The sequence below is a fragment of the Coffea arabica genome, chromosome 2e, assembly GCF_036785885.1.
Source record: "Coffea arabica cultivar ET-39 chromosome 2e, Coffea Arabica ET-39 HiFi, whole genome shotgun sequence".
Classification (NCBI taxonomy): domain Eukaryota; kingdom Viridiplantae; phylum Streptophyta; class Magnoliopsida; order Gentianales; family Rubiaceae; genus Coffea; species Coffea arabica.
This window is the reverse complement of record NC_092313.1, coordinates 28,512,124-28,539,850: the sequence shown is the minus strand read 5'-3', so window position 1 is coordinate 28,539,850 and position 27,727 is coordinate 28,512,124. Positions and strand designations below refer to the sequence as shown.

At 35.5% G+C, this 27,727-nt stretch overlaps 3 protein-coding genes across 4 annotated transcripts; 1 reads left to right on the top strand and 2 right to left on the bottom strand.

The window, feature by feature from the left end:
- Positions 1 to 25: 25 nt before the first annotated feature.
- LOC140036960 (uncharacterized) lies at positions 26 to 6,005 on the bottom strand. Its single transcript, XM_072080273.1, has 2 exons — positions 5,606 to 6,005; positions 26 to 2,511 (listed from the first exon to the last, which is right to left on the bottom strand). The coding sequence occupies exon 2, from the start codon at positions 2,431 to 2,433 to the stop codon at positions 1,282 to 1,284; it is 1,152 nt and encodes a 383-aa protein (XP_071936374.1). The 5' UTR covers positions 2,434 to 2,511; positions 5,606 to 6,005; the 3' UTR covers positions 26 to 1,281.
- Positions 6,006 to 11,270: 5,265 nt separating this feature from the next.
- LOC113732292 (phenylacetaldehyde reductase-like) lies at positions 11,271 to 16,120 on the top strand. The gene is made up of 6 exons (XM_027257986.2): positions 11,271 to 11,521; positions 11,982 to 12,151; positions 13,229 to 13,417; positions 14,480 to 14,642; positions 14,933 to 15,119; positions 15,784 to 16,120. The coding sequence occupies exons 1-6, from the start codon at positions 11,404 to 11,406 to the stop codon at positions 15,929 to 15,931; spliced, it is 975 nt and encodes a 324-aa protein (XP_027113787.1). The 5' UTR covers positions 11,271 to 11,403; the 3' UTR covers positions 15,932 to 16,120.
- A 348-nt stretch (positions 16,121 to 16,468) lies between these two features.
- LOC113732291 (notchless protein homolog) lies at positions 16,469 to 24,930 on the bottom strand. 2 transcript variants are annotated; one of them, XM_027257984.2, is made up of 13 exons: positions 24,625 to 24,930; positions 24,005 to 24,086; positions 23,810 to 23,899; positions 22,610 to 22,735; positions 22,081 to 22,208; positions 20,833 to 21,032; positions 20,614 to 20,677; positions 19,461 to 19,571; positions 18,780 to 18,917; positions 17,695 to 17,837; positions 17,565 to 17,619; positions 17,174 to 17,230; positions 16,469 to 17,088 (listed from the first exon to the last, which is right to left on the bottom strand). In XM_027257984.2, exons 1-13 carry the CDS (start codon positions 24,784 to 24,786, stop codon positions 17,005 to 17,007), a joined length of 1,440 nt encoding a protein of 479 aa, XP_027113785.1. In that variant the 5' UTR covers positions 24,787 to 24,930; the 3' UTR covers positions 16,469 to 17,004. The 2 variants fall into 2 exon arrangements, 1 of the variants encoding a protein (XP_027113785.1); XR_011840644.1 differs by having other exon boundaries at positions 16,983 to 17,088; positions 17,174 to 17,263.
- Between the last annotated feature and the right edge of the window lie 2,797 nt (positions 24,931 to 27,727).

Below are 27,727 nucleotides of genomic sequence, written 5' to 3'. Positions count from 1 at the left end.
AAATAAATAGAAAATAATTTTAAAATACAGGGGAAGTCTTCTATTCCATTGAGTTCAAAGTTTATCGAAACTTCACAAAATGACAAATATACAGACATGATTGCTATTTGAAGACATATCTAACCCAAGCCCTTATTTCTGTTTCAACAATTTCCTTGAATGAGACAAGTTATATTAACTGAAATGAAAATAAAGGTCCCAAAAAATAAAAGCAATTTCTTTTTAACAAAAAATCCAGACTACAGCCCTATCCAGATATGAATCTATACCAAAAGACAATCCTCTTAAATTTACCGAAATTCCATTCGATGGGGAAGATAATCAGCAGTAGTCCTTTGAATCCTCTGAAGACCCTTCCTTGCAAGTAGTCCCAACGAACAATTGAGATAAATCTATTTCAACCTCTTCAACAAGATCCTCTTTTTCTGACATTATTACCTCTTTTTCAAGCACAAAAGATTTCAACTTTTCCTCGAAAATATCATCTGTATTTTTAGTCATGGATTCTTCAACAGACAACAGCTTTCTCATTCTCACATAATCAGCTTCCATTATGCCAAACAGCTCAGTTTCATCTATGATGAACTGCGTGGGGTCGACAAAATCTTCATCAGCAATAATAGCTCCTACAGTGCTCCAATGTTCAGGTAAAGGATTTTTATTGACATTCGATCCTTGTTCTCCTTTTCTTCTGAGGATGATGTCTCTAGAGTCAACCATATCTTGAATTTTGTGCTTTAAAGCCTAACAGTTGGCAGTTGTGTGGTCTGGACTTCCGGAATAATAAGCGCAAATAGCTTATGGATCATAGCCAGTGGGAATGCCTTTGGAGTAGATTTTTAGGGGTACGATACCTATTTTACCTACTGCTTTCAGATGTTCATACAATTGATCAATAGGTCGGTCCAAATCTATGAAAGTTCGGAATGGCTTTTGGATTTGATTAGCATTGGTTTGGAATGGATTTTGAATGGGATTGCTGTTTTGCAGGGCTGGTATGGGACGATAAATAGGATGAGAGTGGTTTTGAAAGGTAAGTTGTGAGGTTGGAGGTAACGCTGGGGTGTTCAAGTGATTTAGCCAAGAATGATGGAATTGGGTAGTAGTGTGGTAGACTGGTTAAGGGTCAGGATAATGTGGGTAAGGGACAAAATAGATGGGATGGTTTCGGATTCTAGGTCTTGAAAAAGGGTCTTGATCCCATATAAAAGCAATTTCTCCTTCTTTCTTGTTGAACGAGGGCTTTTTCTCATTGTTGCTTTGATTTTGTAGAGCATCCAACTACAACTTCAATGCCGATATGTTAACAATCTTCCCTACCTTGACAAATTCATCGTACTCCTCCAATTTGTTAATAATAGCGGCAAACGAACTTCCAGTCATGCGAAAGATCTCTTCAAAGTAAGGTGGGTCATGAGCCTTGATGAAAGTACGAACAATCTCCTCCTCAGTCATAGGAGGTTCCACCTTAGCTGCTAATTTTCTCCACTGCTTTGCGTAGGTCATGTGATCTTCCGATGGCTTTCTTTTCGCACCCTCCAGTGTTGTACATGTCGGTGCTAACTCACAGTTAAATTCATATTGCTTCACAAAAGCTGTTGACAGATCTAACCAGATCTTGACCTCTCCAGACTTCAAATTTGAATACCAATTTAGGGCATCTCCCTCCAAACTTTCTGAAAATAGATGCATAGCCAAATTTTCATCATCCATGGGTTTACCTAACTTGTTGGCAAACATCTTGAGATGCATCTTAGGATTTTCAGTTCCATCATACTTACTGAACTTGGGGGTCTTGAATCCCAACGGCAACTGAATATCTAGAAAAAGACACAACTCATCGTAGTCCAACCTACCATGCCTGCTCAATCCTTGATTCTTTTTCATAAATTCATCGAATCGATCCAATCTTCGCAACAGGTCCTTGTCAATAGGTGCGGGTTGTTCCTCCATTGCCGCCTTTCCTTGAGATGCAGTATCCCATACAAAGGGTTCTGTAATATAGTGGTAGTGTCCTTGGGGGTTGGGAGGAACATTCAGATTGGCTTGCGGAATGGTTTGAGGGATTTGACTAGTGGTTGGGTTCATCATCGTGTAATTCAGATGCATATAGGAAAGGTCTTGATTCAATCGGGTAAAGGTATTGTCGAGAGAATTAGTGAAAGATAGAAGGGAATTTGTTTGGACATTGGATGTGTGAGGCAGTTGATGGTCTTGTACAGGTGGGTGATTATCAACAGGTTCTTGGTCATTCGGGACACCACCTCCACTTTTGCATGCAACCAACTGATCAATTACTCGCCTTTGTGCAGCCATTTCAGCACTCAATTCATTAAACTTACCAAGCATTTCACTTAACTGAGCTCCCAAAGCAGTCAAATTTGATGACACAACTAGGGCAGATCTATCCGAAGCTTCTGGCATTGAACTCATATTTATAGGTTGTCTCAAGCCTCTACTTTGGGACCTGATGATGATAGGGCTCCTTCGTGAAGCTATTTTTAAAAATACCTGGGAGAGTAAAGGAGAAACTGGTTCAGAAATTTATTCTCGACTAAACCTGCAGAACATTTATTTCGAAAGAAAAAAAAAAGAAAAGAGTTAGAAAATATTCAAATAATTCGGATGCATGTCCTATGGGGAGCCCTTTTCTACCAAAGGTCGGCCTAATATGATACAACACCTTCGAAGTGAGACCTGTTCACCAAACCTGTGTTTTAGAAATAACTTTGCAAAAGATAAGGATCATTTCATTAATGAACTTCAAAATCTCATATATAATCTACATCATTTCTCGAATTGATTTCGTACAAGATCATTAAACTTTTTCAATCTATTTATCACAACGTTTTTTGACTCTCTAGAATAGGGATTCTGCATGTATTCAGTTAGATCATACAACTTGCCACACTTTCTTTTCAACTCCTGGTATTTTTTCTGTATTTCTTCACACAGTCTCTTATTCTTCTCTGCCAGACCCTTGTTAACTTCCACAGATTGCCTTAATTGTGCATTTTCTCTGTCTTTCATCTCAATGATAGCCATTAATTTCTTGGTTTCCTCGGACTGTTCCATCAGTGGTCGCTTAGCATGAGATTCTCTGAGCCACTCCTCGTATTGAGGGGTAACTAAAGCTATCTACTTAAGTTGTGGAACATAAGCGATATCCTCATCATCGGACAATGTTCCCCGGGATTTGACAATTGATATTTTCATTAAAATTTTGTCCGGACAGATCCCTTTGTTAAAACTGATAGTGAAATTGATCAAATCAGGTGTAAGTGGTACTCTTTGAATGTGTCCTAACTGTCTGAGAAACCTTTTCGGAATGTATGCCATGATGTCTTGAGTTTCCAATAGCGGTATAAAATCTGATGACTTGGCGCGTAGAATGGGGTTGAAACAGTCGAATCAGTCTAGTACCCATCTAATCTTTTGAGCAAGCAATACCCTCAGAAAGTCCAACCATTCTGATGCATTTTTTGACAAATTATTTTTGTCAACTCTCTTATGATGGGTAACTATCCAATTATACCCAATGACCATCAGGAACAGGCAGCTATCTCTGAAAATATTCCATAGCCCATATATACAAGGTCCGATTTGACCCATAAAAGAATTTTGACCCCTTTTGGCAGTTGGTACATGCAACAAAAATGTCAGCCAACACAGTCAGTACTATAGAGGCTTGTCGATCCTTAATCCCAAAAAATAAGTCAGATAGGAGTTTAGTGATTTTGAAACCAATTTTCTTATCTTTTCGAGAAAACAAATAAATCTCTGCCATCACAAGTCTATATACCAGTGGCCTCTTACATTCCAATGTTACTTTAGATGCAAATGAAAAATCCTTCGAATGCTTATCAAATCCGTCTTTCATTGCGAATCTGTCAAACAAAAATTTTACATCTATGCTCTGATCTGATCCTCGCACTACAGACTCTTTTAACCCAGTAAAATGACAGAATTCAATCTTGCCAGAAGCAATCGAAAATATCACTGCTATACCCTTTACTGGCAAATTCAAAAGACCGGCTACCTCTTTAATTGTCAGAGTCAGCTCCTTGTTTCCTATCCTAAATGTTGAACCGCTGGGATCCCATAGTTGAATTAAAACTTCTACCAAATTTGAATGAATATTTGAATCAAATAAATAAAAAATATATAAAAATATATAAATACATAGGAGCACGTAAGAGCACATAAGAGCACGTAATTAATATTTAAATAATAATAGGGGTACCTCCCTTTTGAAGTGGTAACTAAATGAAAGTCAAATTGTCCTATTTATACTCAAAATGAACAAAAAAATCATGGCACCAATTGAAAATAATAATAATGATAAAATACTAAATTCACATTAACATGCCAAACATAAAGGAATTTAAGAACATCTAAAAATCACAAGTTAAATATGTTCAAATGTAATATAATTAGCTATTAAAGAAAAGAAACAATTATAATAGAGAGAGCCAAAATTCAATAGGGACTGAATTGTAAAAATTAAAAACTTTTGGGGTCAACAATATAATTTTTCCAAAGTTTAGGGGTTAACAATAAATAAAAAATAAAGTTTAAGGACTAAATTGCAATTAAATTAAGAGCCTAATTGAAAGAAACTTAAAATTTTCTGAGCCATAGTAAAATTACTCAAAAGATAAGGGGCTAAAGTGCAAATTTTATTTTTTGATTTGGGCAAGAAAAGGCCATCAGGCTCCGGCCTGGAAGAAAATTGTGGGCTGTTTTCGTGAATAATAAACACAAACCCAGATGAAAAGGCCCCAAAAAAGAAAACTCTAACCCAACCGAAATTAAAGAAACAAGCCCGCTGAAAAAATAAAAACCAGCCCAAATATTTTTCTTCTTTTTTCTTTCTTTTCCTTTCTTTTCTTTTTCCTTCTCTTCTTCTTTCTCTCATTTTCTTCCTCCACTCCCACTAGCTAAAGCTCCAATCACTGGCTGCCATGGCGGCCGTCGTCGCCGACGAATTTTTCAATCACCAAATTTCACTAAAATACACTCCTCACTCGATTTTCTGCGTAAAATCCATTTTTTAAGTTAGTTTTTACAAAAAAGACCCGAAAATGGCCAAAATGCCAAAAAAAAGCCCAATTTTTTATTTTTTTAAAACACTATAACTACCACTAAAAATCATAAAATTTATATTACAGCACTCCTTATAACTTGTACAATGCAACTATGTTCTTAGTTTAACAAGAAAACAACAACAAAACCATGAATCAAAATAAATCAGCCCAAAATGCAAAAAATATATTTACATGCTTCTAATGCTCAAAACTTCGAAATACTTAAATAATTCAACATTTTTCAAACCACATACTAACTACAACAGTCTATTTCACTGGAAATAAGCACAAAAAATTCACTAGCTTAATTCGTTTTTCATTATGGCATTTTGTCAAACAATTAACATGCATATACAAAACCCATTCTTCTTTTCCTAATCTAGTTTATGACATTCCCAAATTTTCACCAATACAACAACAATAAAACCAGCGAAATAAAGCAACAAGCAAGCAACCACGCATACATTCAATCTAGTTAATTAAAAAAGAGAAAAGCTGGAAAAAAAGGAAAAGAATACCTCAATGGAGAGTTTGGTCCCTTGGCCGAAGTTTTTGATGAAATTGCCAAGCTCCAATAGCCTACCCGATTGTCCTTCTTTTTTGTGTTTAATTTTGTGGAAGGAAAACGTGTCGAGGGAGCCAAAATTGAGTTGTGGAGTTTTTCTTTTTATGTGAGTGTTTGGTCTGTTGAGAGAAACAAGAAAAGGCCGAGAGAGTCAATTGAGGGGAGTTTTTTTTTTTCTTCTCCTCTTGTCTCTAGAGGGAGCGGCCGAGAGATGTATTTGGAGCCAAAGTGGAGTTTTTGTTCTTGTGAGGAAAAAACAAAGGAGGGAGTCGAGAGATGGGATGTCAATTTTTTCCTTCTCTGTGTGTTTTTGTCTAGAGGAAATGTTGAGTGTTGAGAGAAAGAAAAATGAATGGCCGAGAAGGAGTCAATTGGGTTTGGTTCTTGTCAAATGATGACTTTTTACTAAATGAAAAGAAAGGTGCATGGAAATTGAGTGTAAAATGGGTTAATAGTGATTTTGGTAGGGAAAATGATGAAAAATGTGTAAGTTTGGTCATGATTTGATTTTGATTTTTTTTCATAATTTTCTTTTCTTCAAATAAACCTACAAAAATGAGAGAGAAAAAAATATACATTAAAATGCAAAAAAATAAATGAATCATCAAATAGAAAATATTCAAAAAATAATAATAATAATAATTTTACAAAAATTTGGTGTCTACACACACTACAACCTCAAGTGCTGCTGCTACTACAACTAGGAAGAGCAATCCAACCTTGTCTAATACCCGAGTAGTTAGTCAACTAGTAGATTTTCCTAATAGGCATCATATGATTGAATACAATTTCTGTTTAATGATATTTAATCACAACATAGGTTCAGATGATGAAGCACAGATTTGGAGATACTGTTTTCTCTACTCAAAGATCTAAAACTGGTCCCTCGCAAGTTTCGCATACATAAGAATGTGTTATCCAATAGCATTTTGTGGAACTTGGTAAATGGTTTGCTCTTAATGAAATTTTTGGGATATATTTTGCCAGCCTTTTGTTCTGTGGACTGGCTTTTGGGGATTTTGCCAGCTTTTTGTATGGATGACAACAATGATATGTTAACTTTGTTCTACAATTCATTAATGCAAGAATGGGTAAGAACATTTCGGATTACATTAGTTTTCATTTCCCTACAATATTCCATGGTAGATATACTTTATTCTTCTTCATCCTCTTTTCTAACCAACTAGAGCAAATGTAGCTAGTGAAAGGTACCAAAAGCATAAGAACTAGTACTCTTCTCCATGTTGACTTTCAAAAACAGTGCCTGGCTTACATATTGGTTAACTTTTGTTGCAGATCTCGTTTCTCAACTTGCAAAACAGCATTTTTAATGTGTACAGCTTCATATTTTTGCTTCAATCTGGCAAGTTTCACTTCCAATTCTTCATGCTCCTTTTGTAAATACTTTAGCTTCTCTATTTTTTCCACAACTCTTGATTGTAATATAGCACAAATTTCTGTTCCATTGTTGTAAAGCTTGGGGTCGACCCACTTAAAATAATCACATGCTTGCCAATTCTAGAACAAAACAATCAAATTATTTTCTCTAAAAGTTAACAAAAACATTATTTATCCTATAATTCATACCTTATAATTTGAGCATCCAAGAAATCTCCTTCCAAGATTTTCTGGTGTCCATGACCTTCTTAACGGTGCTAGTTTGCTGCATCCACATGTTTCTTGGCTTGATTTTTGTACATGTTGTGATGAACAACATCTATACGAAGAGCAACGAAATGAATTTGAAGAAGTTTGGGACATTTTTTCCTCTATTTTGGGCTGAAAATATAGGATTGGGAGATTTGAAAACTGATGAAACGAGAATAAAATTATTTTGGTCTTCAAGTGAGACCTCTTTATATGCAACAGACGGGGGAATTTTTGTCATAAAATGTTAACGTTTAACCTTGGGTCATTTTCATCAAACTGGAGTATTTCAACAGATCTTTTGTTGATCTAGACTATCAGAGGGGATAAAGTGCCAAAAAGTTAACGTTAGAGAGTAAAGTGAAAATCGCTATAAACCTTATGGGGAGTTTTTGTGATTTTCCCTTAAATTTTTCAAAAGATTCTTCATCAGCAACAATAAGGAAAATGACACCACCAGTGACATATTTCCAAAGTTTACGACCATGAAGAAAATTTTGAAAACTTTGAACCTAATGAAAGTAATTAGCACTATTAAGAATAATATGAATTGGTTGAGCACATCAGCTTGAACTATAGTAATTTCCAAAATAAATGAGAATTAAGAACAAGTAAATTGCATTAAACTAAAGAGGCAAATTAGACAAAACAGATGCCAAAATTGGATTCAAAAGGTCCAAAAACCTTGGGAACCAATTTGAGTGGTAAGAAAACTAAGGGAAAAGTTGTTGAACTGGTAAAGAAGGAAGGAACTTGGGTGAACCGAAAGAAAAACCGAAGCTGGTCTAATCAGAAGTAAATGCGGGTTGGGGCAAAATCGAATCCAGAGCAGTGTGCGTTTCAAAAGAAGCTCGGATCTGAAGCAAAGTGTGCACAGGTCACGGGTTAACAGTGAATAAGATGCGGAGCTGGGAGTGAAATGCCAATATGGGCTGAAAGATTTGGGCCGAAGTAAATCTGGATCTCGAACCCAAAGGTTGAAATGAGGCAGAAAAACTGGCAACAATCTTGCTGGCACATGAAGGCACGGGAGCTGGATTCTTGCAACCCAAGAATTAGGAAAATGATCATAGAAGGATGGAGAGTGATGGACTGCTAGGGTTATAAATCGAACCAAACAACTTGGTACACGACTTGAACTCGACTCGAACCAGGTTCCTTCAAACTTGTTTGTTTAAGTATCAATCCAAACTTGAACATGATTTCAAGCTCAAAAATATTAGCGAACTAATCATGTTCTCCACATTGTTCAGTTTGATATGTTCAGGATCATATAAGGCAAGTAAATTTCATAAAAATACATTATAGCTTCTTTCTTTAACTCCATTTCTTTCCTTCCCAAATATTGCTTATTTTATAGGGTAAAAAACAAAAAATCCCCCTGTGGTAAACCTAAAACACAGAAAAACCCCTCGTGATTTCAAAATATACAACATGACACCTCGTACTTTGAACTAAATTGTAAAGGTGACGGAATCCGTTAAACTTAACGGAAATGAACGAAATGACCAAAATGCCCTGATATAATTAAGCAAAAGACAGCTCAAAAAAATCATTTGTTTTATTCTCTAGATAGAAAGAATTGAGGGTTAAGGGATAGAACATGTATATTTGTTAAAAATTAGGTATAAAATTTTTTTTAAGATTCCAATAAGTCATTTCTGTTAAATTTAACGGATTTCATCACCTTTACAATTTAGTTCAAAGTACGAGGTGTCGTGTTATATATTTTAAAATCACGAGGGGGCTTTTCTGTATATTAGATTTATCACAGGGAGCTTTTTTGTATTTTACCCTATTTTATACAATAGTAAGTATATAATACTCTTATCTCTTAAATAAACATAATTGATTTTAATCACATCCCTAATTCATGTACTCCCTCTATCCCAAATTTAGAGACGTTTCTTGGGACTGCAACTTTTTATGTACAGTAGATTATTATTGCTAATCAATAATTTACTTCCAAATTTACCCCACTAGAAGCATTAGTCAGCTGAAGTTTGTGTTTTTCAAAGAGTCATAATTCTATGGTCCCATCTCTTTCAAATGCACCTCTTCATACATTAAAGACACGCACCAATATTAGCCTTATAAAGTGGGAGTTGTCTTGCACACTTTTCTAGCTTCTCTAAATGGAAATAAATAGTGGGTCCTACTAAATTTCTTGAGACTTTTACACATGCACTATGCAGGCAAGAATAGAATCGTGGAAGGGAAAAATTTTAGCATGACTCTAATTTTGGGACAATGAAAAAGATGAAACATGACATTAACAACGGGACGGAGGGAGTAATAGATTTCTTGAATAGGCATAATCAACTTTAATTATATCCTTAATTTATCGTAATAGATTTCTTAAATAACATAAAGCATTAGGTGAAAAAACCACCAAATTAGAATGAAAATCTCTACATAATACAACATGAAATTTCAAGTCAAGCCAAGCTTTGGTTGTATGTGCTTGAATTCAATACTTTGTCAAACCAACCCAAATTTTTCATGAACATACATCTGAAATTTCAAATCAAACTTGATAAACTTCTTTCAAAAAATTATCAAACACAAGCAAAATTCAAACATTTCTTTTAATTTTCAAACCAATTCTGAACATAACACTATTCGACTTGTTAAGGCTTGTTTTCACCCCTATGGACTACTAGTAATGAACAAGTAAACTGACGAAATGATGAATAGGAAAGAAGCAGCAATGAAGAGTCTTAAAAAAAAACTTTTGAAAAAGAGAAGAAATGTTGAGATACGAAATTAGTGAGGAATCGAGCAAGAGGCTCTTGATACCATGTCGAAAGAATTATTTGAGAGGAAAATGTTTATTGAATTAATGATTAGTACAACAATACAATGCCTATATTCATAGGTTATACAGAATGAATCTGGACTAATATTATATAAGATAAGATTCTAACTATGCTATTAGACACTAATTGAACCTAGGTTAATATTAGATAGTAATTGAAGCAATAAAATATTTTATTTACATTAACAATGACAATTTCTAGAAATGTTAGAGGCTGCCCAAGATCTTAACACCAAAGCAAAAGAATTAAGGTGGTGTTTAAATTGCAATTTCCCACCAAAAAATTTTTACATTTTTCATGAGCATATTTTTCAATCATATTTTTACCTCACATATATTAAATCATTACAGTATATATTTTTACAAAAATTTCAGAAAACAACAATCCAACGGGACATCACATTTCTACTTCACATACATCAAATCATTCCTTTTTGAAATTATGTGGCATGATTGGAAGACCTTTGGTAGTGCATACAACAAGAACAAATCCTTTATTTAATAAGGTAATTTTTTTATGAATGAAGACTCAAAGTAATCGGTTTTTTTTAATTTATGAGTATCAGTTATAGTGGCACTTAAAAAAAAAAAGGCTATGGTGGCATTTCTTGAACAGCAGGCGAGAGGTAGCATCACCAGTAAACGAAGCAACTGGAGTACTATTCAATTATTATTCATCTTATATCATGCTATTATTTTATATTATGTAAGAATTTTAGTCATATATACTAAATTTTTTTAAAAAAAAAGTATAAAAATTCATATAAATATGTACCAAATTTAATAAAAAATATAACAATTGTACACAATTACACGAATCAGTGCTTCTAATCCCTTTTTTTTTTTTTTTTGTTTAACAAGCTCCTAATCCAATATTGACCACATCGTACGACCATTTGTTAAAATTGTGATACCAATAATCATGGCCTCCACACGGGCAAGTTGTCAAAACAGCTGGCTAAAAGGTTATTACAAGTTAAATTTTGGTTGCTACTAAACTAGTTGTCAAATCAACTTTTTCAATTGATCTTTATTTATTAAAGAAAAAACTAATTTTCAATCACATCATAGTTCAACTTGGTGCTAGTTTTGTCTGTTAATCAAAATCATACCTCATGCATGATGATCAATTCCATTAGCAAAGAACGAGGTTGATGATTTCTTTGTCATTCCAAGACTTCAACTGCCACTCTACACCTATATATACAGCACAATAGATTATACGACTACAAAATTACAAAGTTAAACACAAGAAACTCACACATTTACAATCAATCACAGAGAGAATGAGCGGAGCAGGGAAGGTGGTTGGTGTGACGGGAGCTTCAGGGTACGTAGCTTCATGGCTGGTGAAGCTGCTGCTTGAGCGGGGTTACACTGTTAAAGCTTCCGTTCGTGACCTCAGTAAGTTAAATTTGTTCATCTCTAATCTATGATGTCTCTGATCACATCAAATTTTGGTTGCTGTTCTTCTCGTTAGTTATAAGTAACAGATTTTTTTATAGTTAACAAGGGTTGGCTCCGCTAGTAAGATTTGGATACTTGGACTAAGAAAAGCCCAAAACGATTGCAGGTGTAACCTTTGGATAAGCTCATGGAAAAGATTTACTCAGAAGTTTGTTTGGATGGTTGTTTCTGGGTGTTCTTAGGAAATTTTTACTGTAACTAGTGTATTGAAGAGAGCGGATATGAGATAAAAAAGTGAATAAAGAACATGTTAAAAGATAACAAGCATCAAGTTAGAGCCTTGAATTTTGAAAATGTAGGGTCATTCATAGATTAGTTAACATGGGATTTTTTTTTATCTCCTAGAATAATTTTTATTGGCAATTGCTAAACATTGCTTGTTTACTTGATGCCTCAGATGATCCAGACAACATAGAACATTTGATTTCACTTGATGGAGCCAAGGAAAGGCTTCACTTGTTTGTTGCTGACTTGATGAAAGATGGATCATTTGATGAAGTGGTTGATGGATGTGAAGGTGTTTTTCATACTGCATCTCCATTCAAACCTGTAGTTAGTGATCCAGAGGTAAAATTGAACATTCTCTATTGTCAACAAAATCTAGTAGTCCTATATATACAATTGTTGACATGCAAACTGAATTATTTTAACTATGATCCCTGTTGTTAATGTTATTACCTACAATGCAAGTTTATTAGTGCATTATTACTCAGTTTTCTAGATGATGATACTATTTCCTAGAAATTCACTTCAATAATCTTGTAATGTTAGCCTTGACTACAAAATAGGAGGACGTTCAACATTTAGCATTTTATAGTTTGTTGATTCGAAGTGAAGTTCAACATCTTCCAAGCACTGGCTAATTGACGATTCTGCAGATGAATATATTTTATTTCACCTGCTAGTTGTTACAGTCAGAAAGACGGAGTAGTTTCTTCTTCATGTAGAACTGTCATCCTGGTTTGTCAACTTACTTAAGTGCAGCATTCTAGCAGTCATTCTATGTACAAGACTAGAAAAGATGATAATTTTTAGGTGCTTGAACCATGCTTATTTAAAAGATATTTCAGCAACGGGAAGATAGATAATAGATATTGAGCATCTGCTAATCCATTTCATTTCTTAGTTTACTAACATCTTTCAGTGAATATAGCTTTTATTTTATTTAAGTTGCTATCTTTTTCTGCTACTTAAAATAACTTGCCAAGCACAGTGGACTCGCTTTGAGATAATTTTTCCAAACCAATTCAATGATTTGCCCCAATTTTCAGCACTCCTATTTTAAACTGATATCTTTTCACGGAGTCATAAAAGCATCTCTCCTTTTTCTTTGTTTCGTCTTTTATTTTCTCTCTTTTTTCTATGCAATGTACTTATCTTTCTGGAGATGTTTGTATGGAAAGACAGAATATCGATGACCGAATTTCAAACTTGTTTAAGTAATCACTTTAATGGGCATCTTCAAATATGATTTAAATTTCTGCTACCGCGTGAAGAGCTCAAATTGAGTGGAAAAAATTTTAGATCTCCACTGAATGTGAAAGAGCATGAATGCTTATATGATGATTCTTGTGGAGCAAGAACGCACTGTTGCCTTGAAGTTAATTGCCTTCAATGACTAGTATTTCTATCTTCATTTCTTAGGCAGAATTGTTGGACCCTGCAGTAAAGGGAACTCTGAATGTGCTACAATCATGTGCAAGAGTTTCATCTGTCAAAAGAGTGGTAGTGACATCTTCTATAGCCTCGGTTGCATACAACCAAGAAGCGAAGGATGGTGTTGTAGTTGATGAAAGTTGGTTTTCAGAGCCATCATACTGTGTAGAACGCAAGGTGAGTAAGGAACCATCTCCTTCCAAGTAAAAACTGAAATGCTAGATTGGTTTAGTTTTTAATGCTAGATTGGTCTTCTTGTAGGAATAAATGATGTTGGTCTAGTTAGTGTTCAAAAGCAGACCAAGTGTCAATCACCTCCTTGTTCCTGCTTTAGTTAAAAACTTATAACAACTTCGGTGAAGGAGAAAAAAAAAAGTGCAGTATTTCCCTAATCAACCATATATCTATTGCATACAGCCAGTGTCAAATCCCACATTCTTCTCTTAGTTGGAATTGCTGGATGAACCTTACATGTAGCTGAAGAAATAAGCTGGTGGAGAAAATAAAGACAAAATTAAGCAACCACATGCTCAGTCATCAAAAAGGAACTAGTTGGAAAAAAGAAAAATCACAGAAAATACAATACTTTCTGCATTAAACTTTCAAAAGCACTGCAAAATGTTTTAGAAAAATGATCAATTTACAAATTAAACAGTCAAAGTATTTAATTTTAGTCCTCCCTCGTGATTATTCCACAGCTCCAACAATATCAGAATACTAATGAAGAAGTATGGTGTGCATAGGATGACTGTCCAGCAATAGTGTCTGTGTTACATAGGATGAATGCAACATTATCTATGTCACAGAGTTGTTAGTAAAAATCAGGTAAGTACTACAGATTTTGTAGTAAAACAGCCTATACTTGCAGCATAAGTCTCCCTGACCTACATGCTGCAACAAGGTCAGATTTTCTAGACAACAAGATAGAATGGCTACTTTCAAGAATCTTAGAGTGCAAAGAACAACTTATTATCAAACTTGAAATCATTGATATATGCACAATATGTAGCTATGATGCTAGGCAAATAACAGGGAACTTCCTGCTCACAAGTCATTAGCATGGCTCATGAGCACAAATTCAAATTGTTTATGCTTTCATTCTTAATCTTACTGATCAATAGGCCTAGACTGAGGAGGGTGTTGACATTTTCTACTTATGAATTGCATAGTTCTTTGATCATGATCAAATCAATTTCATGCTTCTCTGGTAGCATCTGATGACACATTGCTATCTTGTAGCTCTGGTATGTACTTTCAAAAACGTTGGCAGAGACTGCTGCATGGAAGTTCTCAAAGGAGCATGGCATTGATATGATTACAATTCATCCATCATGGATCATTGGTCCTCACTTGCAGCCTTCTATCAATACAAGTGTGCAATTGATCCTGAGCCTACTAAATGGTACTCTTGGAAATATATCTGTTTCTTTATGAACAATTTCTACTAGACTATTGATCTCTGTTACTTATGGTTATGGCCTCATCATGCTCTAAACTTTCTGATTAGAAAAAGTCAATGAGCTTTTTGATCTCTTGCTTTTCCATTTAACAATGAAACTAAGGATCCAAAATGGCTTAGGTTGAACTCTTTTCATATCTCCCATTTTTACTCCATCTACATTTTTATGCTTGTTTCAAAGCTAAACTGTCGTGTTTATGGTGAAAAGTTATGTCCCAAACTTCTGAATGCAGGGGATGAATCATTTCCTTACGCAAATTTTAGATGGGTTGATGTTAGAGATGTTGCCCATGCACATATTCTTGCCTATGAAAACCCTTCTGCAAGTGGAAGATATTGTCTTGTTGAGAGAGCTGCACACACCTCTCAGGTGATCAAGATTTTGCAAGAACTTTATCCTACTCATCATTTTCCAGACAAGTGAGTCTCCTTTCCATCTCAGTTATGTCATATTCAGATTGCACTTGCACAACTCAGGGATATATCACATCTTTTCATCTCTTCTAATCTTCATTAATTCAACCAAAATTTCAGAATTATGTATCTTTGGAGTCATGTCCTCCTAAAACTGCCCCTTTTTCAGAGTTTCTTTCTATAATTCGATTACTTGTAAAATTAGGTTCACTAATTCGGTGACTGTTATAATTTCACTGTTTGATTTTTGCCATTATAAAACAGGATTGATGGAATAGAAAATGTGTAGTAGACATATTAAGATATGAAAATGCATGAGCCGGTTCATGTAGAAGATACCATTCAAAGGAACCTTTTTTTTTTTTGGCATTGGCTATTTCATCAACTCTCAGACCAATGCACTGATAAGGTCTAAGCAAAATTATATATCTAGAAAACATTCATATAATAGAATCCAAACTTCATTGAAGAGACTTCACTGGGCTAATTGGTTATAAATGAAAGGAATTGAGCATGAAAAAACTTGGAAATTTTTGTGTAGGAGAAAACAATGGACCTTGATTTTCTTATAGTCCTTTACCTTAAAGCTTTAAATAGCTTAATTTGATATTACTACTTTCTATATTACTTTTTAGTATTACTTAATCTTTTAGTGGTTGACCTGCTGCAGGCTTTCACATGACAGCATCCTCATTAATCCAGACTACTCAGTATCGAATGAGAAGGCAAAAGCTTTGGGAGTTCAGTTCATTCCTTTGGAGGAGAGCCTAAAGGATACTATTGAAGGCTTCAAGAAGAAGAATTTAGTCAGTATTTAGGCCATGGCATCAAGTTTTCTAGTTGAATTGTTGTTTGAATAATTGAGGAAAGCAGTTTTCACATTCTCAGACCTTTTTTGTTCTTATTTCTCCCCTTGCTGGTGCCAGGATTGCAAAAGCATATTGCCAATCTAGATTGTAATAAGTGGTAAAATAAGTTGATTAATATAGTGCTTTGCCCTTCTACTATTTTCTCCGAGTTTCATTATTTTTGGTACCAAATAATAATTGAACTGAAGGTCCTAATAGAGATTAGGCAGCTGCTCTGCAAAATGCGTTTTTATGAACAGTTCTTACAACAAATGTATCCTAGTTTCCTTTTTGAGAATTCAACTCTTCTTGTTCTCATAAAAGTGCCAAAAAAGAATAAACAACCTTTGTTCAAAACCATAGGCAGACTCCACCAATTGTTTGTACATGTTTCCTTCTTGACATCTTAAATCTTTTATTGCAAATTTTTGCTGGGCAATTTAGGCGAGCTCCAAATTCTGTGGTTATTGATGACTGATAAATGCAGATAATAATCAGTGTAACATCTGAAGAAGCAGCTAACATTGCACTTCAAATGATAAATCTGATCCAAACAGATCTCAACTCATAATTTTGCACACAAATTTATAAAGGCAAATTAATACAGAAATTCATTGTCATGCAGAAGAAATGCAACTAGAGATTCCCGCCCTTGTAATCTACCATCGTTCTAGCTTTTGTTAATCAAACATAACAGCATAAAGTGTAGAAGTCATGTTGCAGGCCACCCATCTACTAGTTCTGCTCTGAGCCTGATGGGTACAATCCTGTATCTTCTTCAAATGCAACGATCATCAAACCATTGTCCTGTTGAAATGAAATCTCTCTCCTATGCTCATCCTGGCATGGTTCTGGCAGGCCACAAATGCAAGGGTCATCGCTGCTTTTGTAACAACCGGCCCTTGAGCTTGAAAGAAACTTCATCCTTTTACCATCCAATTGTAGCCTTCCTATTTTCTCCACTAGCTTTTAGTGCATGCCACAGAATTGGAAGCAGCATTTCATCTAGCAAGAATTGTACGTTCCTGTCTGCAGTGTATGCTCTAGCCCATCCACAACTTCAGAACTCTGTCTCTACCACCAGATGCTACTTTTTCACCATCTGGACTCCAATCAACTGCAAAAACCTTTTACATTTGCCAAAGACCAAAAGATTAATGAAGACCCTCTTGATATAAAGACCTATAAAGTGGCCTTTTGGACAGAACTAACCTCATCTGCATGTCCTGGAAGGTCTTGTTTTAGCTTTTTTGTCCGGATATCCCAGACCTAAGTTTAAAAAACTAGGTCAATCATATGCTTCTGTACGTGTTCAAAGTAAAATAAAAAAGAAAAAAAAAAAACATTGTTGGAGACCCAGTATGGAACAGAGAATGGCTCTGCATAATGGACAAATATGCGCAAAGGGCTCAATGGAGGTCAGACATAGTAGTTCAATAGTCAATAAAACAAAAAACACTTAACACACCAACAGTTCATAACCCTAAATTACCTAGTGATTTGTAATTTCTTACCAAATTGGAAACATCTATGTCTTGAACTGTAGAATATCATAAATTACAGAATTTTCGTGAACATAACCAGAAGAAACCATATAAACTACCTTCAAAGTTGAGTCTTTACTCCCACTTAAAAGCAGCCGACTGTCAGCAGACCAGCTGCAATAGTTAACCAATTAGTAAATTCTTGAAAGCCCTCAAACTAGATAGAGTACATCATCAAATAACTCCAACCTTATTTGATAGACAGGCCCCACATGACCCCTGAAAGCTGCAACAAAGTTTCCTGTTGTACCATTCCACAACTTGACTGACTTGTCAAATGAGGCACTTGCAATCCATTGTCCATCAGGAGAAAAGTAAACATGATTTACAAGCTGCATGAAAACAAATTTGACATTTTATGCTTGACATGAAAAACCAATCAAGTTCACTTGGTAATCTAAACTTTCTGTACTGTTCACATATCAACCAAAAAGAAAGCACATTCCCCATTTTAAGGTTCCAGCAAAATTAACTTGCAAACGTTTTGTTCTTTTGAACCTAGGGCTCTCCAAATTGACACACACACACACACACACACATTCCCCATTTTAAGGTTCCAGCAAAATTAACTTGCAAACGTTTTCTTCTTTTGAACCTAGGGCTCTCCAAATTGACACACACACACAAAGACCACACTATTTGTCTTACTTTAGTCATTTATGTTTGTATTGTGACAGCATAATTCGTCCCTTACTTTAACATTTGAAGTTGACACTAGCAAAACAATTTTTTCACAATAACTGAATCAAAATAGTTTTTTCACCCAAAAAATTGTGCATTCCATTAATGATTGCTCATATATGGTTTTGAAAATAATCAGAATCCAAAAAAAGAATGAAAAAACCAACAATTGCCTTTTGGTTAACAATCACTAGAATTACTAGTATAAAAAAGAATAGCCATGCAGATATGAAAACTAGAGTTCTACTACTCATGTCTTGAATCAAACTATGTAGCTTCACTAGCAATCTACACCAGCAGGGAAATGTCCAACTATACACTGGGAAAGACAGATTAAGAAGTGATATGTACATTAAGCTGTCACAATTCCTTTATCCTCAACTAGACAAGCCAATCAATTATTATGTTGATATGCCAGTTCAGTCACGTGCAAGTAAACTCATTTACGACGTGCTGCCATATGGCACTTAGATATATTAAGCAATTTGTACTTCAACCAGCACGACCCAATAATCTAGACCAAGGTTATGCTTAGCATTTTTGTCACAACTAGAAAACCAGAGAGAGAGCTGCATGCCACTATATACGCATACCTGTTGATGTCCCGTCATGCGAGTTTTGGGATGTTTACTCACGGCAGGCTCCCACAAGAACATAGTGAAATCATCCGAACCTGAAACTAACCGTTCTGGAGCATTGCCCTTCATTTTATTGTACCTTTCTAAAGCTACCTGGTGCACCAGAAGAGAACTTAAAATCAAAACTTTATGCATTACTGATAAAACCAAGTTTAAACAAAGGAAGAAGACATAGTTTAGTGCAAAAGTTATCAAGTCTTCTTACTCTGTTTTGTCACGCAAATATATTGGCAAACAAAAACTTCAAAGTACCAGTCACCGAATCCAATCTATCAATGTCAATCCTTTTTCTTAAAAAGTAATTTATCAGTTGAATCTTCTGATGTAGACAAACTTTAGACATCATTATCAAAGTTCTCTTAAAATAATAGAGCATTTTTTACAATGTTCATTCATCCAACTCTCCCAGTACTTTGCATAGATCAACCGTAGTATCTATCTATTAGATTTAAATCATATCAAAATTTTGAGGTTAGAGAAACCTGTGCAAAGTTCTCAAATAAACACGAGCCTTTCCCCGTGCATCAGCAAATATATCACATTGTGACATGGAAAATAAACTGATTAAACAAAACAGGACAAGCTATGATAGGAATGGGTAAGAAGAACATCAGCAAGATAAAGGCCAACCAGTACCTTCTTCATTTCCTCAGGAGACGAGAACTTTTTACCAGTGTGATCAAAAGCTCCAGTTCGTAGAACATATTCTGTGCTCAATGCCAAAGAATTTACCCAATGTCCATGGCCCTACATTAAAATCCAAGGCCAATAAAATGAGAAAAATGAAAAGTACAAAACTGGACTTTCTTTTATCAATGACAAGAAGAATAAAAGAAGTCAAGGAAGAAAAAAATGGATATGGAAGCAACCAGTTAGATAGCAGAACCAATGCGGATTCCATTGGTGTTTGAGATTTGCATATTAGCCTTTAAGATGTAGCTTGAAATTTAAAGCAGTGTGTATGTTTTGGTATGCAGGCAGGGTGGCTCTTAAGATAACGTGAACTGCATTATAAGAATGTAAGCATAGACATGGATGAATCATTAATAGAGCAGATTTTTTACGTTGAGAAGTAGAAAAAAGAAGGCAGATCAGAATGAATCATTAACAAAGCAGATTTTTTATGTTAAGAGGTAAGAAAAAGGTAGGCAGGTCAGAATGTCATCAGTCCGGTAAGCATTAAGGCAAGGTAAATCAACCAAAACCGTTTCCAGAAGTGTCACATAGAGAGCGCCGGAACCTGCCCTCTAAAGAGAGAGAGAGAGAGTAGAAGAGAAACCCATAAAACTGTGTAATGAAGATTTACCCCAGATAACAGTTAACTGTAAATGCCATGCAGCAACATCCACGAAAACCAACAGGTCTAGTATGATAGGATTGGAAAACAACAATTGGTTTCTTAAAGCAAAAGCAAAGATTGCATTAAATTCTTCACTTTTAACCCTTAGGAAGGAAGGTAGGGCCACAAAGAGGTAGTTTACCTCAAGATGCCACAATAGCTTTAATGTCCATAGTCTCATTTTCTCAAATTAATAACCTTCTAAAGTTTCAATTTTTCTTTTTAACCATGACAACAAAAGACCCTTGAAGCAGGCCATAGATTGTGCAGAGGTCCTTGTTGCCTATGAAAGGTGCTAGGCATCCACATCATCAGAATCTTGAGTAACTGGCCAAGGCACTAAATTTGAAAATGCTCAGACATCACATAGTATCTCACAGCCAGTATCAAGCAAATTTGCAAAAAGATATGGGCAAATAAAATAAATTTACCAAAGTATGTATCGTGTACCTTCAATTCACGGATTAGCTTTCCCTGTGATGTCTCCCACACCTTAATTGTACAATCTTGAGATCTGTAAATTTGAAGAACGTTAATCACTTTAGAACTTAATATTTTGTTCAAGTAAACCAATTTTCTATTCCAGCATGATGTGCAGAATTAACTAAAGCTGGTAAAAGAAATTAACAAGACACTTATGCTCTAAATAGGAAAAGCAAGATGACATACCCAGTGTATATCACACCATCCCCACCCCATTTCACACAGGTTACTGCCAGTGTATGACCAGTAAGACAAATAACACATTTCCTCAATGTAACATCCCATATTCGTGCATCACCATCTTTACTAGCACTGACAAAGCGGCGACATGGGGCACTGAGGTGCACTGGCTCCCAAGATATACCAGTTATCCATTTCTTATGACCCTGAAAAGGAAAGTTTCATAGTTATCAGGCAAAAGATATTTCAAATGCAGCTAAAACCTACATATTCTTTATTCTTCCCAGCATCAAATAAAGGGTTAAAAACCAGAACATCCATGGGAGCATAAAGACTATTATGAATATTTCCAGAATGTATTAATTGAAGCAGCAATTGAATCAGAAAGAGGCAATAAAATCTGTAACAAACTTTTAAGATGTAAAATTTGACTCTTTTGGACCCTCATTTTCTATTACTTCCAAACAAGAATCCATAATTGATGCACTTAATTGTATTGCCAGAACAAATGGCTTGGCTCATCAAAGACATCTTTGTAATCCACAGACAATGAACCACGTAATCAATTTAAAGAGAGTTCTCCCTGAGAGATTGTAATATATGATTCCCTTGTGCTTTCAAACATGAAAAGCAAAGTAATATAAAAATCAGAAGATGATAAACTCTGATAAACAAGAGTCAACAAATTGTGTATAAGACATCCCCCAAAAAAAAAATTAAGATGTAAGAACCAATTTTGACAACTATGTCAAAGACATCAGCAATAGTGGAAGTAACACGGAAGCCCATCAACTAGTAATCTTACCTACATAAGCATAATAGTTTCCACGGAAGACAGATAATAAGTTAGGGCTAATCAAGAATTCTAAAGCCTCTAAGTAGAAGAACAAAAGGTTTTTCTTTGCTCCTTCACAAGGAACCTTTCGTCTTATATTTAGGTACAGAAACATACTGACAATAGCTATGCAAGACCAATCTTTTGCAGTTCCCAAGGGAATATGGGTTCCACGATAAAATGTCTCTTATAGCATTGCCATAGCTATTAATAGTAGCCAATGCCACAAATAGGCAGCCTTAAGGTTGAGGAGAGTATGAATGGTTATGTACCAAAACCACTTAAAACGAACTGAAAATGTCTGAAGTGACAGAGAAAGTTTTCATTTTTCACAAAAAATACCAATAACATTTGCAGGTAAAAAAAAAAAAGGAGCTTCTGTTAATTTATCAAAGAGGAGAGTTAGAACTGAGACTTACAATAAGTGGATTTCCTGATGGCTTCCCATTCTTGGGATCCCAGCACTGCAGTTCTCCAGCCTTACTTCCACTGACAAGATGCTCACCATCAGGTGACCATGCAATGCTGAGAACCCAATTCTTGTGCCCTGGATATCAAACAAAAAGAAACTTATTCTAAGAGGGGGGAAGGGAAGAGAAACCATCAAGATGATTAATACAAGCCACTTTAATCACTTGGCAGCAACAACATGCTAGGGACCATCTTCTTGCATGATACTCATGGCTTCTGAGTAGTGCTTAGTAAACTACCTAAACTTTTAAATGATCAAAGACATTTCAAAATTGATATTTTGAAGGATAAAAATATTTAAACTGGCCACAGAATTTCCATACAATAGCATCAAATGAGCAACTTCATATTCTTCACTTACAGCCAGAAATTTATTAATTCTTTTGCTAAACATTTTATAGATGCTGGAAATAGAACCAATACAAGAGACACATTAAAGACTTCAATTTAGGTGCTAAGAGACCAAGAATGTCTAACCTTTACATGTGAACAAGGGTGTCTGGGTATTTAGATCCCATAAACGGACGGTTGTATCACCTGAACCACTTGCAAGCTGCTGTCCATCAGGACTAAATGCAACTGAAAGTACAGCTTCTGTATGACCTGAAAAGATAAGACCACAAAAATCAAACATAGAAAGATATTACAAACTATAGTGGACAATTACTTATTCATCCATATTGAAGATCTGAGGGGTAAAATAACTAGTCAGACAAAAAACACAGTCTTTAAGATTTTGAAAGTCAAAACCAAAGTTGTGACCCATGAAAGCAACTAAAAAATGTTGAGCAACAGAACGGCATCACAATCTCTATGGAGAAAACCCTAAATGCATTCACTCTCATGCTCCTGAACAGCAGCTACTTCCTTGACATAGATAGGTAACTCTATCACTATAAAAGGGCTTTTTTCAACTGAATCAACCAGCTGGGTTAATGATTTGTGTGACTTGATCACATGTCAGGTACCCCTAGTAGCTTATCCAACATTCAAATTCAACACCCAAAGATTATTCAGAAAATTAATTACTACTGCTGTAGGGGAAAGGAATATTGCATCTCTTCCTTTATCACCTACTCCTTGTGGAGACCAATTCTGCTTTACTGCAAGTTGGGACTCACCAGGATTGCCAGAAGAACTATTATTATCTTTTGGACAACCAATTATCAAACCATTCATTACCATTTTAAGAATAGAAATGAACTGAGGCTTATTTATGGACAGATGTCAAAGATGAAAGGAGAAAGCACCTGATAGTATAAACAAGATTGGTCGTACAGCCATGTTAAAAATTGCATCTATTGGGAAAAGCTACCAAGTTGAAAAGGTCTCCCCCCCCCCCCCCCCCAAAAAAAAGAAAAAAAAAAACTTAGTGTTGGCATATATGTGTCTATCACTTCACCAAGAGACTGTTCCTACGAAAGAGTTACGCAGATTATAAGACAACTTTCTAAATGTCACAAGTCACCAATATCACCAGCCTAACTGAAGCTGGTGAGAAATCATGAAAATCTTTAGGTTTACATTTGTTTACCTCCTAGTTGACTGCATCACTTAGCAATACCAGAGAACAAGAGAAGAGATGCTTGCAAACAAAACATATACTACAATAGCCCAGTTCGAAAATTACAAGCCACAAACTCAAAAAGCTGTAATAACAAAGATACAGAAGTGTACCAGCAATTGTTGCAGAACAACGAGTAACAGGACGAATGCGGAAAACTGCTTGAGGTTGATACACTATGGTCAGGACCTTTTCCACCGATACTACAAATACATTCACCCAGACCGATAAGTTTTCACACTAAACAATCAGATATCTTACCAAATTATCTCATGTATCAGCCCAATATGCTGATCCAAACTCTTTACCCTTGTTTTTTGTCAAATAGGATCCAAGCTCCACCAGAAGCTCTTGGTCTGATATATAAAAGGCATAAGGATACTTCTCCTCCTGAACAGAAAAAGAGAAAAGGTCATTATCATCCTTAAAACGTTGAAAAATGAGAAGACTATTGTCTCAGAGTCCTGCAAACTTCAGAATTTAAAGAATTCTACGAGATTATAGATGATGAAAACAATCCACAGAATCAGAGTTTCTATAATAGTATCAAAAATTACTTTTGATGCAAAATTAAAGTAGCCTTTCTTATCCACTTTTTTCCTACTATTTTGTCAATCACTTCTGATCACATAAAAAGTTACATTTCATAGAACCAAAAATTCAACTTCATACTCCAGAAACAGAACATCATTTCAAGAACAAAATGAATTCCAGTTCCCTTTTTTTTACAGCTAAATTTAAGCTTCAAAACTCAAGCACGTTTCCTAGATATTAATCAAATTCAGCCAAATTTAAACCAAAATAAATCAGAAACAATAAACTGAAATAAGAAACAGAGAAAATTTTTCATACTTTGAAAAAAAAAATGATTATAATCAAATTCCTATACTTGAAACCTAACTTGGTGTAAACTAGAGGCTTTTCTTACATTATTGAGAAGCTTATTGACCATTTGAACTAGCTCTTTTGGCCCAGCGCTTTGGGGAAGATACAAAGGTGGACCTAAAGGCGTGCCTTCCGGATCCGACAATTGACACATAACACTGTTGTTTAGTTCTCTCTGTTGCTCAATTGCGCCATCGATTTCCATTCTTGTCTCGAAAATTAAACCAATTTCTCAGAATTTTCGAAATTGAAATCAATTCTGAGAGATTGGGAATTAGGGTTTCGATTATCTATGATATATTGGAGGTGGAACGATGCCGTCTTCTTCTCTGGTGAAGGGCTTTGACAATTAGGGGTTTTGAGGGGTTTATGGGATTAAGTTTGGGCTCATAAGTTAAACTGGGTTGGTCCATGATTGTGACAATTGACGAATGATGGGCTACTATACGGGCCTTCTTGGATGGAAGCCATAAGAGCCTATCAGCCTATGATTACTTGGGCCCAAATGGATGCAGGCCACATGTTCGATGACGTGTTACTAAAAACTTTTTAAAAAATTTTTATACATTTTTTTGCTTATTTGATAGCACTTTTTTTTGGAATAAATAAATGTGACAAAAGTTGATTGAAAAATAGGCTTAAACTTTAATTTAATAATTAATTTCAAAAAATTTAGCATCCAAGAAGAGTTATTTGATAAAAATTTGCCAATATATGCTCAAATACTTGTGAAATTAGAAGGAAAAAACATCATGCAAACATCACATTTTAATTTTACCAAATTCAAACAAAAATGAAATGGATTGTACATATAACCTTTTTATGAGTTGTATATTCTCATTCTTACAACTAATTTGTGAGTGAGTGATACAAACATGACCTTTTTAGAAAAAAAATTTGAACTAAAAATGAAATTTACAGTTATGTTGGAATATGTTGATATATTGAGAATCAAAATACCATTTTACAACTATTAAAACTAATGTAGTGGTTAATGCCTATTGGTCGCCACCTACCAATCATTACTTGCAGGTAAACGTAGAGATTTTCCTATACATGTATAAAAAGGAGTTTGTAGCTAAATGTTGGAAAATTTTAATCCGCCATCTTTGGGGATAATTTAGGCAGAAAAAAAAAATCAAATACAAGTGTTAAGCCAAATGTACAACATTATTGTGTGTAATTGAGTACAGTTTGATTATTGTGTCCTCCCATATGCAATTGGTTTGTATTTCACATGATTATCAAGCTTTCAAATGCTGTTTAAAACTATTTATAAGTATTTATAGTGCTCTTCATCTTCTTCTATAAATGCTGGGCAGTTTTTATAGGTATAATAAGAGAGGGTGTTAATGTTGAAGATGATTGGTTTAGGAAGCTCTTAATAATGAAGATGATTAGTTTTGGTTCATATTTTCAATCTGTTATAAGTATAATTACAGTGCTCTTCAACTTCATGACAATAATTGAGGCTTTTTCTATTGAAAAATGTTGCTCCAAGTGTTTGTGCTCCATATTTTGTTGTGAGTGTTTGGACATGTATGCTCATTTGTTTTCTCTCTTTCTGCAATTTTGGATGTTTAGCTGATACAATAGAAAATGTGAGTTTTCTACTGCAATATTTTCTTAATATTTATCATATGAATATGAAAATTTCATTATGGAATAGATGATGCATACCTATGAATATTCATAGGAACCTTCCTACATTTTCTAACTATATTTCCAAAATTTGATGTTTGTGGCCATAAGGGGTCAAACTGTGAGCAAAAATTATTTGTTGGCTACAATTTCATAATCAAAGTAAGATCTAAATCTAACCTTATAGTTTACACGTTAATTGTTGATTGGATATGGTCATAATTGTGTTAGTGTTTGGAACCCAAGTTTTTGAGCAAGTTTGTTTGCTTCTAGTTTTTATACAACTTTTGCTGCAGGAACCCCAAAAACTTCCAAAAAACTCACGGTTTCCTTGTTAAACTTTTAGCAAAACGACGTCGTTTTGCAGCATCTTGTTTTGAAACTCCAAAACACTTTGCCCGACAAAAGCGGTGCCCTATACACTTGGACTGTTCCTCGTTTTTTAGCTCACAGAAGTGGTGCCCTAGACAGCGCCGGGGAGGGGGATTTTTCCACGCACCAGATTGCGGGGAGGGGAAGGAGAGGGGAAGGCTGAAAATTGCAAAAAAAAAAAAAAAATTGACTGGCTTGTGGAGGAGGTGGGGCTCGACTGCCGGGCGAGGGAAGAGGGAGGGGGAAGGGCAAAGGGGAGGAGAAGGGGAAAGGGAGGAGAGGGGTGGCGAGAGGTGGCGTTGGAGGAGGTGCTGGTGGAGGAGCCGATGGTGGTGCTGGAGTTGGAGGAGGTGCAGGTAGTGGTGGTGGCGTTGGGGGAGGTGCTGGTGGAGGAGCAGGTGGTGGTGCAGGAGGTGGGGCTGGTGGTGGAGTTGGGGGTGGAGCAGGCTGCTGGGCTGATGGGAGGCTGCGTTGCGTTGTTGTTGCGTCTGCGTTGCTGCTGGGATGAAGAAGAAGAAGATAGGAAAGAAAAGAAAAAGGAAAGAAAGAAAAAGAAAGAGAAAGAGAAAAAGAAAGAAAAAAAAAAGAAAAGGAAAAAAAAAATTTCCACTTACAAAAACTTCTACAAAAAAGTTTTTCACCTTACAAAAACTTCTACAAAATTTTTTCGGACTTGTTTGGAAGTGAAGTTTTTGGCCTAGTTTTTTAGCTACTAATTTTTTAACAACTTTTGCTACAGGAACCCCAAAAAACTTATAAGTTTTTTACCTACACACTTCAAAATAATACACAAAAAACTTTCTCTTCAACTTTTCTTCTTCTTTTTCTTCCCCCACCCAACCGACCACCACCTCTACCACCGCTTCCGGAGCCGGTAACTATTCCGGCCAACTTTTGCCGGCCTTCGTCTTTTTTTTCTCTCTCCCTCCCCTCCCCTTTTGACCGATATGTTGGTTCCAAAATCTCTTTTTTCTTTTTTTTTTCTTTCTTTCTCCCCCTCCCCTCTTTCCCTCTGCCTTTCCCCACCACCTTCCCCCTTTGTCCGCAGCCATCTCCTCCCCTCATCACCAGCGCACGCCGCCACCTCGCCGCACGTCTCTCTCCTCTCGCGCGTTTCTAGGTCTCCGCGGCCG

Coding starts and splice junctions, on each gene's coding strand:
- LOC140036960 (XM_072080273.1), bottom strand. CDS start 2,433: ATGAGTTCAATGCCAGAAGCTTCGGATAGATCTGCCCTAGTTGTGTCA.
- LOC113732292 (XM_027257986.2), top strand. CDS start 11,404: ATGAGCGGAGCAGGGAAGGTGGTTGGTGTGACGGGAGCTTCAGGGTAC. Junction 13,418..14,479: donor CATACTGTGTAGAACGCAAG/GTGAGTAAGGAA, acceptor GCTATCTTGTAG/CTCTGGTATGTACTTTCAAA. Junction 14,643..14,932: donor GATCCTGAGCCTACTAAATG/GTACTCTTGGAA, acceptor TTCTGAATGCAG/GGGATGAATCATTTCCTTAC.
- LOC113732291 (XM_027257984.2), bottom strand. CDS start 24,786: ATGGAAATCGATGGCGCAATTGAGCAACAGAGAGAACTAAACAACAGT. Junction 22,736..23,809: donor TTGTTCTGCAACAATTGCTG/GTACACTTCTGT, acceptor TTATCTTTTCAG/GTCATACAGAAGCTGTACTT. Junction 19,572..20,613: donor AGCTAATCCGTGAATTGAAG/GTACACGATACA, acceptor ATTTTAATGTAG/GGCCATGGACATTGGGTAAA.